Source organism: Xiphophorus couchianus, chromosome 14 (genome assembly GCF_001444195.1).
Source record: "Xiphophorus couchianus chromosome 14, X_couchianus-1.0, whole genome shotgun sequence".
Classification (NCBI taxonomy): domain Eukaryota; kingdom Metazoa; phylum Chordata; class Actinopteri; order Cyprinodontiformes; family Poeciliidae; genus Xiphophorus; species Xiphophorus couchianus.
The window spans coordinates 2,839,044-2,853,067 of record NC_040241.1 but is presented as its reverse complement, the minus strand read 5'-3'; the positions used below and the strand labels follow the sequence as shown (position 1 = coordinate 2,853,067).

General features: G+C 44.3%; 1 protein-coding gene and 1 non-coding gene across 4 annotated transcripts in view; both read left to right on the top strand.

Annotated features, from left to right (window-relative positions):
* The first annotated feature begins 1,988 nt into the window (after positions 1-1,988).
* trnar-ucu (transfer RNA arginine (anticodon UCU)) lies at positions 1,989-2,062 on the top strand. Its single transcript has one exon. It is a non-coding gene; the product is annotated as a tRNA-Arg (tRNA).
* Positions 2,063-4,620: 2,558 nt separating this feature from the next.
* The window catches only part of kirrel1a (kirre like nephrin family adhesion molecule 1a), a 45,558-nt gene continuing 36,154 nt past the window's right edge, over positions 4,621-14,024 (top strand). For all 3 annotated transcript variants that reach the window (XM_028038824.1, XM_028038825.1, XM_028038823.1), the window contains exon 1: positions 4,621-4,956. In XM_028038824.1, the coding sequence (XP_027894625.1) occupies positions 4,911-4,956 (46 nt within the window). In that variant the 5' untranslated portion in view covers positions 4,621-4,910. The remainder of the gene's footprint in view (positions 4,957-14,024) is intronic.

The window sequence follows — 14,024 nt, the reverse complement described above, 5'->3', positions numbered from 1 at the left end:
GGAGCATTAAAATGACTTGAAACAAAAAAAGTACAGAAAATTAATGAAAATTAGACAGTTTCTGAATTGTATTTCTACAATTTCATTTTATTTTTAAATGAACAGGTCTGGAGAAATATTTTTATTATTACTATCATTTTTTGTCAGTTTCAAGTTTTTTCAGTGACCATCATGGGCCTTTGGTCATCAACTGAAGGTTACCAATAATGTTGTTTATGTGTGTAAATGTTAGAGAATTGGCAGAGACTAAACATGTCAGCTAATCGTCAGAACCTTGAGGTTCACAGCTGGAGGTTTTCTGAACCGGCCCATCACTGTCTTCTGCTTTAGCTGAAAATTATCAAGAAAAAAACCCAAAAACATTCCAACCATTAAATTCCACTGAAACTATTGAGCAATCTCACTTCTGCAAGTTGCACTATAAGCACATTAACTCTTTGGTCTGAAGGGGACAATGTGAAGGTGGATCAGGTCTTCGGTGTTTGAGTGTTGGTCTCAGCCGAAGGTAAAACTGGCCCCTGAGCCGTTTCTGTTCTTCTCAAGGGAAAGTATTAGACAATAAAAGTGGATCATGTCAGAAACTCCTGAATGGTTTAAAATAAAGGAAGTATACGAAATGTCAGCGTATTCTGATGTTCAAGGGACTTTCCAGTAGGAAAAGAGCATAATTTCTGAGAGAAATGACATGACTAAAAGTAGCATATTTCCACAGAAGGACAACTTACTTTGGAATTGTTCCTTATTTTTGTCAGAACACTGAATTAGAACAGTGCAAAATTAAAAGGAGGGCAAAAATCCACTTTGACTTGGGGAAAATGTCAGACGCTGACAAGCGTCTTGAATTAGTTACGAGAAACTTTCTATGACGTTGGTGCTCAGTCTGCACAACAGAACAGCTTCAGCTCGTCGAGTTTGCACTGGTGATGTTTTGAGTGCAGCAGCCTTTGATCATCTGTGGTTTGACTGTAGTGCGTTTTAGAACGACAGAAGCACATTTCTAGAAAAGCAAGATCAAAGCCAAGACCAAAACCTAAAGCTGCTTGAGTTTTAAACGTAGCAGTATGCTTGGAGCGTCGGCTTAAATGTTCTAATCTAGTCTTTCAAAAGAACTAACCTTCAATTCGGATTAATGTAGGCATTTCCCAACTATGATGCTGTCATCTTCATGCGTCAGTATTGGTGTAATAGTTGGTAGTTTGCACTACATATTGTTTTCTTGGAAGGTGCACAAGTTGTTTTATTCTCACTCCCTCCTCCCCCAATAATGAGATGGGATTTACTCCCTTTTTTAAAGTTTCATGTTGTATAAGCATCTCATTAAAAGCCCAAAATTAACACCCACAGTCTACACTGCCAGGACTTTATAACTCTGCTGTACCTCCAGTCCAGACATAGATCAGCAACTGTACATCAGACTATCCACCGAAATAATATGAGAGGTAAGGAAGGTGGTTCTGATGCAATGCTGGAGAAATCAGCGCCTCCTTTCTGTGTGACAAGTCGGAAATAAAATGCACCTAAAAAAATCGTACTTGTTTGCAAAATATTTGGCCTTTTCATAACTCCTCTGATGAAAATTTCTCACCAGTCTTTGCTGTGCTTCATAGAGCTTCCGTTTACATGTTTCTCCCAGGATTTTTGGCCTGGAAACCCCCGAAATTCCCTCAGATAAATACAATGCACCGAAATCCCCATTGTGACAGTGTGAGGTTTTCAAACTACTTTGATACAAAGCTTCCTGTTAAGAGACGTACAAAACAAAAGCTTTGCTCGTGTTAAATATATTTAGAATTTTACCTTCTTGACTCAAACGCTTAACTTCCCTTTGCACATTGACTAGCTGACAAATAGGGCGGCAGCTCCCCCTGGTGGTCAACCTGAGCAGTGCCAATATGTCGGCTAAAAATGGTCCTGATGCTGCGGGGATGCAGAGATCGGCGAGGATGCTATGAATCTAACTCGTGTTGGATGCGTGATTGGCTGGCGCAGTCTCTGTGGCGCAATGGAATAGCGCGCTGGACTTCTAATCCAGAGGCTCCGGGTTCGAGTCCCGGCAGAGATGGGTCACTCTGCATGCCAACATGGCAGGTTCTGCGATTGTTTTTCTATCACATCTATTCTATGTAAAAAAAAATTACACCTTGTAGTGATGCTTTTCATGGTATTTGGTCTGCAGTGAAAGTGACACACGTAATAATGCCTGGCTATAAATGAACACATGAGACTCATACTTATTTTTTTTTCCTGCAATGAACTGGTTCAGTCTATTTCTTCTTGTCTCTGAAAAAAAAGACTTGTGTGTGTGTGTGTGTCATTCACACACATACACGCAATCTTTCTGATAGTGTGTATGGAATTTATGTCTGTCTGTTGATTTTAAGACGGCATCATTTTGTGATCTACTAAAAAAAAAAAACACATCCTGCTGTAAGAAATAATATTTTCCAAATAAAATGTAGTCATTTCACAAGAAGTATATTTAAATTATTTTTATGTTTTTACTCCATCCCTTAAAGGCTTGAAAGGTGGACGGAAGTAGTAGTTCCCTTTAATTGAAGGGCTCACGTTTTAAGACAGGTTTGCTGCCAAAGCTCTTCCTGTGACCGTGGGTTTACACAGGCTGTGGATGCGGCCGTTCCAGGAGCAGATCTGACATTTCTTCGGATGGCAGCAGCGACGCTAGAGGGCGCTCCAGCACCAGCGTCCGACAGAGAGCGTCTCATCGCGGAGACGGCTCCTCTTTCAGGGGACTCCATCAGGACAGCCTACATTATATGACAGGAATGAGGACAAGGCCTGTCCATCCGTCATGTGCTCGCGCCGTTTCATCACATTGACGTCACCGTGCTAAATAGTCAACATCAATTTGAATGAGACAGGTGCATTTTTGTTTGTTTGTTTGTTTGTTTCTATGCCTGCTACCGGCGTTGAACTCTCACTTCAGTTCACATACGACAGAGAATTTCTACATATTTTAATCCGGTTAATCTTAATCCACGATGATGTCATGGCCAAAGGTTACACTGGACACTGAATAGTGTGATGTCAAAGCACACACATAGTTTATGAACGCATCCATTACTTATTAGTTAACATTTTTAAGTGTACCCACGTTATTTTAAGAAGTCAAGGGGGGAGGCGGAGGAGGGGGGGGCTAGAGTGTGTGGGAGAAAAAGGAATGCGCCGCTAGTGAGAATATGACGTCAAGTCAGACAAAACGAATACGACACAGGAAGCAGACCGTGGTCACGTTTAGGGAACTTTATTTCACTCATCTTAATAAATGAAATAAAAATAAAAATGAAAACATTTCAATATTTATGTTTTATTTTTGATTGACGAGAAAAAGAATAATAGCCAGGCTGTTGAATTTAAATAATCCCACAAAATAAGGTCTGGTAATTCAGTTTACATTTGAAAAAAAAAAATTAACATATACTTAATATACTTATATACTCTTTTATTATACTTTTTTATTTATATTTTTGTATTAAATGTGTGCTTGTGGGCTGCACAGTGGCGCAGTTTGTAGAGCTGTTGCCTTTCAGCAAGAAGGTCCTGGGTTTGATTCCCGGCCCGGGGTCTTTCTGCATTGAGTTTGCATGTTCTCCGTGTGCATGCTGGGTTCTCTCCGGGTACTCCAGCATCTTCCCACAGTCCAAAAACATGACTGTCAGGTTAATTGGTCTCTCTCTCTAAATTCTCCCTAGGTGTGAGTGTGTGTGTGTGTGTGCATGGTTGTTTGTCCTGTCTGTCTCTGTGTTGCCCTGAGACAGACCGGCGGCCTGTCCAGGGTGAACCCCGCCTCTCACCCGAAACGCTCATTGGAGATAGACACCAGCACCTTCTGACCCCACTAGGGTCAAGGGATGGATGTGTATTTGTACATCTTATTATACTATACTATTATTAAAATACAATATATCTCAAGAATTCAACTTAAAAGACAAACTCATATGGTCAAATTGTATGTATAATTTAATTTAGTTATGTTTCCCCCCCCCCCCTGTTATTGTTACAGCTAACAAAAACCAAAAACTAAGTTTCTGATGAATGTAGAATATTAAATAATCCCAATAAAAATATCCATTTTTAACACTGAAATGTTTCCTTGTCAATTTATTGTAATTAAAAATAAAAATAAAAAACATAATTAGCATAAAACACTCTGAAACATCCTGTTATATTACTAGAATTTGCTTTATTATCGTATCCCTGTTACTTGTACACTTTTTTTTACCACAGATTTTCCTTCCACTTTTCATTCCACTTTCGATGAATACACAAGGAAAAACAATACTTTGAAAAGCTGGTTTCCTTTTGAGAAAGTCTCACTAACATTGCGTCAGACATTCTTCCTTCAGGTAGAATCAACATTTTCGGAACAACTGATTTTTTGTTATGATCATGTGTAAACCAGGAATATCCAGATGAACAGTGTTCATCCTTGAGTTTAGTGAAGTCAGAGTTTTTTTAAATTTTTTTTTATTATGTATTACTATTTTATTCTGGGCCTTTTATTCTCAAAATGTGCGCGCTGTCGAAAATAACACCTAAAACCAACTGCTTTCATTTGAGTTTTATTTTGAAAGTCAGGAACGGAAGCTTGAGAAGAGAAGTCACTGCCGCACGCTTGTCGCGCCGGAGCGAAGTAGAAAACGGACCGTCGCTGGAGAGCAGAGGAGAGAGGTGAAAAGAAACAAGGAAAGAAAGAGGAGCAAAAACAGGGGCGAACGATGGTGTAAACGCAAACCGGTCCGAGTCGAGTCTGGAGGGGACGGATGTGGAGGAGCGCCGCTGGAGGCTGTAGTTGGCTCCGGAGTCACTGTTAGAAGTCCGAAAACTCCCGCTTTTTGATGCTGTCCGCACGGAGGTCTGAGCCAATAACGGACTTATTGGTCGGCTGAACCATGCAGAGGCTGCTGCTCCTGAGTTTGGCGTTCAGTCTCCACACCGGTAAGGCTGTATTTACAATTACTCTCTGTGGTTGTGGTGATAACGTGATGTACCAGTTTCATAATTTACTGTAACATTCTGAAGGCTCGACTGACCTGTTCGTCCTGGAAGGGAGTGGAGGGTCGGTTTGGAGGATAAAGGGATGTTGGAGGTGGGGAGGGGGGGCATTTTGTATGATTTCACAGCATTCCCATGTAGGCGTCGCAGCGATGGATCACCTTCGGCGCGTGACTCTGCGCGCGCACGCGCTTGGCCACCCTGAGCAAGGATGTTAAACTTCGTTCTTGTGTCTCGCGGGGTGTCTCAATTTGCGGTCGACGTGGCTGCGTGCGTGTGCGCTAAACGGGACTTATATGTCGGCGCGCGGCACCGGCCTAAATGACCTCTGTGCACGTGAGCGAAGGCGTCCGTTTCCCCAAACGGGCAAGTGATGTAGTGAGGCGGTGAGGACGTGACGGGAATGACAGTGATTGACCAGAGACAGAGAGAGGCCCCTGCTAACCAATCTGCCCCCTCCCACATCACCCCCCCCCCTCCCCCTCCCCCGCCCTCGCGGGCTCCTACCTGTGGGCCTTCATTTCAATCTGTGCACAAAGGGGCTGCCTGTGTGCACCAGTATATCTGCCTCGCTCACCCTCCCCTACCCTGCCTCTTGTACCTTCTGCACACAATGGGGCGCCAGGTAGGCTATTTATTGGCTTATGACAATCACAGCTGGAGCCCAGTTGCTAGGAGACAGGAGGCTGAGAGAAGAGGAGAGGATGCTTGTCATTTCCCCCGAGCTACCTGTTTGATTGAGCCACATCTGCATATTTTTGCCTTTTATTATTATTTTTAATTCGGCCTCATTGTGTATACCCCAGGCAGCCGGGAGCGTGCACGCCGACCGGCCCGCCATCATAGGTAGGGTGGAGGGAGTGGGGGCACTGGGTGGGGGGAGTGGGGGGCGTGTTCAGGGAAAGCAAGGTATAGAAAGAGATGATGTCACCGTGTCTGCCAGGCTCTATCTGCTTGGCTCTGCTCTGCACCCAGACGGCCGCCGTGGTTCTGGATAAAGACTCACATGAGAAGCAGCTTTGAGGAATGGAGTTGGTTTTCATCGACAAAATAAGGTTGTTGGTGGCGTTACGTGTGACACTCTGGCAGCCGCTCCCTCACTTTGTCTGCCGATGGCTCAGCCTCCGTACATGTGTATCCTTTTGTCTTTGTCTCAATGCGACGCCACGACTCCATAATCTGGTTATTACTCCTGTCACATACAGAGGTATTTACCCACGCCGGCTTTCCTCCAGACCAGATTATCGGCAGGCTGATTTTGTTCCGTCTGTGAAGTCCCACACACACATGTCCCTGTGTTTTTAGTTCAGGAGCATCTTTTCCTCCAAGCGTTCATCTTCATTAGACCAGTAAAACACTATAACCTGGCCTATAATTTGCACGTACGTAATTGTCCCCCAATGATTGGGTGGTTATTAGCAGAGGCGCTAATTAAAGCTTCAGAATGCTTTGTTTAAAGTCAGTAGCAGAGCTACAGCCATGCCTACTTCCAGCGTGTCTCTGTTCCAGGAGAGACGACTCGGTATCCCGTCCTTGCATCTCGAAGCCACCCTCGGTGGCAACTCTCAAGCAAGTGCCGCCATTAACACAGCTGTTAAATGTTACTGCATAATCAATCTTTGCAAACTCTCTGCCTTAACTTACTGATGAGCCTCAGGGCCCCAGGGCTGGCCTCGGGGCAGCGGTGCACCTGAAGTGCTGACTCGGACAGAGGCCTGCTCCATACAGGTGGGCCATTTGGCACCCTGTGTGTTCTGGAGCGGACCCCGGAATGATCTGCTGCTGACAGTACTGCGTTACTCCGGTTGGTTGGTTGATCAGATTTAATGGTTCTATTGCGCAACGTTAATGAGTCCACCAGGGGCAGCGATGGCTCCAATGAAAAAGAAAATGACAGAAACCTCATAAACAATCTAGTGCATTGTGACGCATCAGTTTCTAATCAGCTGATTTGACATTTGCATTTAGCTGTAATTGAACTCTTTGTTTTTTCCTGATTTATATTAGAGATTGTCCCTGAGCGATGATCAGATGGTAGGAAATTGAAAAATCTGATTATTTCTTTGGGGAACATTGCTGTGCGAAGACCTACCAGGGACTGGTATGACACTTCTGTGTGGAAGCTGGCATTGAAAGATGAATAAAAGTTAGCTCATTTCAGTATGAGTAAGGCTTTTTAAAATGAAGTAGAAGTATGGCACCTTCTAAGCCCAGTGGTAGAGCTTAGAAGTGTAGTCCATCAGTGAGCCACTGTGTTTTTGTGTTAAAAATTTTTAAGTTACAAAAATTCGGAGGTGCATGAGAAGGCATCATAATTTGGAAATTATAGCATGTGAGGAGTGTGTTCAATGCATCCACTATAAACCTAGCTTAATCCATCTTTACTTTTATTGGTGTATAACAAACCATATTTAAAATAAAGAAGCAATGGTTAGCCTGGTGGGTGGGCAGTGCATTACCAGACTGCTCATTTCCCACGGTCATTACCCAGTCTGCATTACCAGACTGGTAATGCACTGGATGAAACTCTGATAGTGGTAAATATCAGTTATCCGTAGAGGTGTGCCGATCGATTGGCCACCAATCATAATCGGCCGATTTTCGTGAAAAAGTGTATGATCGGTGATCGAAGATCATACACTTACATACACTCTTGTTGCCGATCACCAAAACCGATCACATTTTTCTCACTTCCCAGCCTTCGTGTGCTGCTCATCTCCTCTTTCCTTCACACTGCGCAAGCGCGGCAGCAAATCCTGTCATGTGTAACGCTCTGAGAGTGAATGGGGACGTTTGCGTGTTGTGGCGGAACATTATCTCGGAGGGGATGCACGTCAAAATGCACCAACACAACGAATCTAATATCGCATTTAAAAAACAGGCACTTCACAGAGTTTATCGAGGCTCAATGCAGGAAAAAATGGACATCCGGAGCGGCCGCATAGCAGGTAAAGCAGTGCACAACTACCAACACTCACCTGGATTAGCATCAAAGTCAGAAATCTAAACAAATAATCCGAAAAATAATTCAAGTCTTCAAGCTAGCAGTGTAAGATGCTGGTTCTGCTCTCGCTCTTGGACTGGTAGTGATATTTCACAGACAGATCGCCGCTCATCCTCCACCAGACAGTCAACTCTCACACCGAACAGCTGCTTAAAGCTGCAGCATGTAACTTAAAAATAAGAAAATGTCTACTACGTCTAAATTTGGTGATTTTATTGCCATAAAATTTTGCCATTTTGCCAGGTAACATACCTGAACCGAAAAATTGACAGCCATTGGAGGCGATCGGCAAAGATCGGTGATTGGCCTCATGGATGATCGGTATCAGAATCGGCAGCAAGAAACCTGATCACTGCATCCGTAGTTATCAGCCATAACAGCAAAAATATTGAATATAGACTATTGGCCCTTTCACATGGGGCCAATAGTGCCTTTCCCTCTCCTTAGCTGAAAACTCTCTCGTGACTTTATTATATATTTCTGATTCTGATTATAAATTTTTCTCATGAATTGCCTTGAAATGGTATTTGTCGTGAATATATATAAAGAAACAGAGTTGAACTGAAAACTCTAAATCTTATGACAGACACAAGTTCTGAATGTTGACCAATAGTTTCTGGAGAGTGAAATGTGTGTGGGTTTCTACTTTGGAGGAATTGGCGAATGTTTTCTTAAGACGAAACTTGATTCTTCAAAAGGCGTGGAAACAAGCAGACTGACCTCCAGAAAGTCAAACTTGTCTTGATTCTCCAGGTGGATCACCGGTTCTTATGTCTATGTGTAGCTTTTTAAAAACGCGACGCTACGCTCTTTGAGGCTAACAAACCACCTCATGTCGTCATGGTGAACCCCCTCACCAGATCGGTGAGCTTGAACACAGATATTTGGTCCTTGTTTCGAGCGAGAGGAATCCCTGCAAGTTCATCAGCGAGTTCGGGAAGCTTCGGCCTTGTTGTTGTCGATGCGTTTGCTTCAAAGCGATGCTTCGGCGTCCCATAATACTTCTGGGAAGTGTTGCTAAGGAGAGGGAAAGGCACAGAGGCAGATGTTTCATTATCTGACTGGTGCTTGCAGATAAATTCAATCAGAAGTGTGCATCCTCAGCTGTTAAGTGAATGTTTCACCAGTTTTTAAAAGCCTCCTGTAATGTGATTGTGTGTGTGCGGGGAGGGGGGTGGCAGCAATTTGAGTTATAAAAAGAAAGGGGAATAAAAAAAAAAGCCTGCCCCGAAGTAGAAAGGGAAGGGTTTAACTCAAACGACTGGATGTCTGGGTCGTCTTCAGTTGTTTGTTTTAATGGGGGAGGGGGCATCATGTTGGACAGGTGGGTGCAGCCCGATCGAGAGTGATTAGACTTTATTCTGTTTGTTTTAGAAATTGCAGTGCTGAGAGGAGGGGGTGTAGGATGTGGTGGATGAAAAGACAAGCAACCCAGGGGAGAGAGGAGGACTGGACGGAGAAAGGGTCCATTACTCAGGCCTGACTGCCCCCTCGGCGGGGACAGAATGTGGTCGGGGGGGAACACTCAGGCCGGGGTTGAACTGTTGTTGGAGGGTCTTGCTGAACTGCCCACCGCCTCCCCTCCTTCGTATCGTCCTCGCTGTGGTTAATCACCTTTAATCGCTCTTAAACTTTCTTCAGCTCTTTCCCAACATGATCCCTGTTTTCTGCTTACCAAAGTACATTCTTTCCCCCCCCTGTCCCCTCCTGGACTTTTTTACCCCCCTCCCCTTCCCACCACCATCAAAACTATTACTGCTTCTCTTTCCATCTCCCCCTTCCTCTCTCTCTCTGACTCTAATAAGTTCCAGATGTGCATTCCTCTGGTCGGCGGAGAGAGAAAGAAGAGGGTGTGTGGGTGGGGGGAGTAGGTTGGGGGAGGGGACAGGAGGAGAAGCACATGAATTAAAACTGGGAGCACATGATGAGCAAGAGGAGCCCATGTACTGCCAAACACACTCTAAATGAAAGTGCTGGCTAACACGCAGCGTGTGTGTTTCTTCGTTTGGGCGGGTGTTCGCCCCGTAATTTGGAAACTTTCTGAGATGTACTCTTCCTCCTTCCCCTACTCCTCCTCCTCCTCGCCCCCTCCTTCTCCAGGAATGTTGCCGACGCTGATGTCACTCTCGCAGTTAGTGCTCCTCAGCAGGGACAGGGGCCTCTGAGGCAGATCAGACTCGCTCCATCCGTCTTCCCCACCCCTCTTCTTTAACTGTAGCAACATCAGGGTCAACGTCCGACCGGAGCACCGCCGCGCTCGCTGTCTTCCACCTCGTGCCCGCGGGCGGAAAACCGCTGCCAACTAATGACCGAGCCATCCCATAGCAGCAAAAAGTCGTCAATGTCTTTGAAGTCCGGTCATTAAAACAATGCGGCGCAGATGCGTGGCCTCGCTCAAGGTTCGCAGCTGTCAACTTAATGCCGTAACCTCGAGGCAGAGCTTACTTCAATGCCGTGTGCTCACGGTCGGAGATGCAGATCAGACTTGGTCTAATTTCCATTTTTGCAAGTCATCTCGAGTTGATGGAAAAAGTGCCGCAAGACCACAAAACTTTGGGGATCCAGTTTTATTGAAGACTTCAGAACCTGACTGTGGGCCGACTGGCTCCTATTCAGCAGCACTAATTGACTCTGCATTGGCCTTTGTGGGATTTTCACAGTGAGATAACCAGTAGTAAAAAGACCACAATATCACGATATTTACACAAATACTCTTAACATGATCAACTACCCTTTATATTTAACTAAAGCAGCCAAAAAATACCATATTTTTATTATTTCAGTTAGTTATTTACAGAGACAGTCACCAGTCACCTACAAATATTTGTGGGAGACCAAATCTAAAAATGCTTATAACTGCCTGTTTTAACAGTTCAAATTAGGAGTCTCCTGATGAATCAGTCCTGATTTCCTTCATTTTGGGAGATCGTTGCAATACGTGCATGTAAAATCGATCTTAACAAAAAATAATAATAATCTGAATCAGCAGATCAAATTTTTTAAAGATTGGTGATCAGCCAGAAAACTGCAATTGGTCCACCCCGTAGTTCAAAGGCCAACTACCACTCAATTACTCTGTGACTTTTCTGGAGGACCCAAATGAAAGAAATATCAAATTCAGGTTCGGTTTTTTTCAACTTGTTCATTGGATTTCAAATTACACTAATTTGGAATCAGTTTTTAAAATCATTTATTCAATTTAATCAATTTCAGATTCAAACCGCAATTGAAGCTTATTCTATTTCAGTTTCTGATTACCCTCTGGAGCCCAGACTGTTAATAATCAGGAGCCCACTGTACTTACTGTTCCTTTGATGTTCATACAAACAAAGATGTACACATCGTCATAGCTTCCCAACTGTATTTTAAAAGCAGCCTTACCTTAGAAGTGATGAATGGCTTTAGTTTCTACATCACCACTGTCTGTGTTTTGTGCTACTACTGCGGGTGTACCCAGGGGTGAGGTGTATGCGAACATGTCATCACATTTGTCTTCCTCTGCAAAATCAACCACTCTGTCACTCTGCAGACCTGCCCACCAGGTCATGTCTTCACATTTGCAGTAAACAATAGTCACTCCACGGTGACTATATTTACCATACTATGCTTCTTACTGTATTTAACAACATTTCAGACAAAAAAATCAGCATTGGCAAAAATCGGAATTGGCAGGTTAGGCTTGTTAAAGATTGGTAATATGTGATCAGTCAGAAAGCTGCAATTGGTGTAGCCTTAAGAACAACATGAAAGACTTGACTCAGGCTCTTACACTCCAAAAAACTGTTGGATAAGAAAACAAATGGTTATTTTGCTAACCACTTACGGTATTCTGGGTGAAATATGAACTGATCCAGCCCATATTCAATGGGCACAAAAGGATTGGATTATGAGTTTGACCCAGCACCTCAGGTGGGTCAGGTACTTTAAACCCGGGGCTAGAAAAGTGGACTAGAAATGCACCACATATTATTTTTTGATTTTATTTTTAGGTCTGATAAGGGCTGATTCATATTTTTCTTATTTACTCGTTCAAATAATTAAAAGGAACAAACTTTGCTCATAAAATAAAAGGAAGATGTTTGGCAAGATCCATGATAGAGACAGTGTTCAAGAGTTGAGGAGAGGAGAAAAGAAGTTCATCTGTATTTATCCATCAGAGGATAAATTCCTAACATCTCAGATGTTTTGAAAACCCAGAACAAGATACACAAAAGCTTTGTTTTTTTTTCAAACTGAAGATAGTGTGAGTTTTTATTTTTGAGGTAATGCTGCGCATATACAAGACACCAAATGGATTTTATAGTATTTACCCTGCCAGTCACCAGGGGAAAATCGGAACATTTCCATTACTGAATGCCGCATCCCTAATATTGACTTTTTTTTTGGCCTCTAGGGCCAAAACTTACAACCAGGCATTATTTCTGTATTACAACGTGTTGTCTTCAGGTGATCTGAAGAAGTATTCATGTAGTACCATCTTCCAGTCAGTACCAGACTTATAGGCCACAGAGCTCATCCCAGATTCCTCCAGATGTCTATCATTTTTCAGAACGTATGATCTCGCAACAACCGGAGAGCTGGTGACATTTCCAAGAGGCTTCGCATGGACGTTCCACTGCTTCAGGAGGTCAAGGCCCCCAAGCTTTTATGGGATGGGTTTTCTGTGACGGATGACATTGCGAGAAGCTACAGCACATACCAATAAAATTAGATTGCACTGGATTGAATTAAAGCAGACCTTGGACGGAGGTGATTTATGGAGGGGGACGCTGCTTGTAAAACAGCCCCGCTTCGTTCCGTCGCTGCTCCGCATCGCGGGCCTTGTTGTGGATGGAGGGGGGATGTGAAAGCTGAATCAACTCATGATGTGGTCGCTCACATGCTCTCTGGAGGTGTTTGTGGTGGCGGTGGAAAGGGGGTGGGAGGGCAGGGAGAAGGTTGGACTTTTGGAATGGGGTTGCCTGCCACAATCAATGGGGAGCGGCTGCTGGGAATTATAGATTCATTATGATATCGATTGTTCCAGTTGAATTCGGTGGCGACTCGTGCTGTGAGCTACACGGTGCCCTGCTGCAGAGAGGCAGCAGGATAGGTATTGTATCCTCTTGTTCAGGCTTATCCAGAGGACGGCTATTGTTAGATTTGGTCACCCTTAGTTACAGGAGCGTATTCTTTGTCAATCGCTCTGAGGATTGTAGATTACCGCCGACCGATTGGCAGACTGCCTTTCTGCAGATCCACCATATTCATGCAGCTGTAAAGTGTCAGATGCCTCGTTTGTGAATTATCATATTACCCACTGCTGATCCCGGGGGTTGCCATAGCCACCATGTCTATCATTATGTCAGCGGTCCTCACCGGGCCATGTAGCCATGGTAACAATGTCTATAACAGAGGTTCCACACAAATAAAGCTCTTCAGATGTGAAATGCTCACATGAGAGGCGCCACAGAGAACGGAGCGGGGGCACACTCATGCATTCATAGAAAACTCCACAGCAGCACATGCATTCTGGAGCGCAGGGCATTGAAATGGTCGCAGTTATTTCTGTTGCACCCTGTCCTAAATAAGCCCAATACCTCGGAGATGGGAAAGTAACAAAGGAAGGAGGCAGAGATGGAGGAAGATGGGCAATAAGGAGTAGGAATGCAGCGTAAGATGCTAGCCAAGCAAATAGTGGGGAATGGGGAACGAGGGGCCACAAAGGAGAAGAAGAATAAGAGGTTCCTAACTGAAGGTTGGGGGGAGGGTTGTAAGGTAAGATGACAGAGGAAGGGAGTGAGCAGCCAAACAAAGGAAGGAGTCTTTGAGTCTCCTCTCTGCCCCAGTGTCACCCCCTGCTTGGCCCCCCAACCTCCGGGAGACACCTTTGTGTTGGGCTGATGCTCAGCGGGCCACCTCCCTTTGCTCACTGCCTGTCCCTATAGTGGCGTTACCATGGTGACGAGTTGTTATGACCATCCTGTCAGGCCGCCATGTTGTTGAGGGGAGACAGGCACAGGTGGTA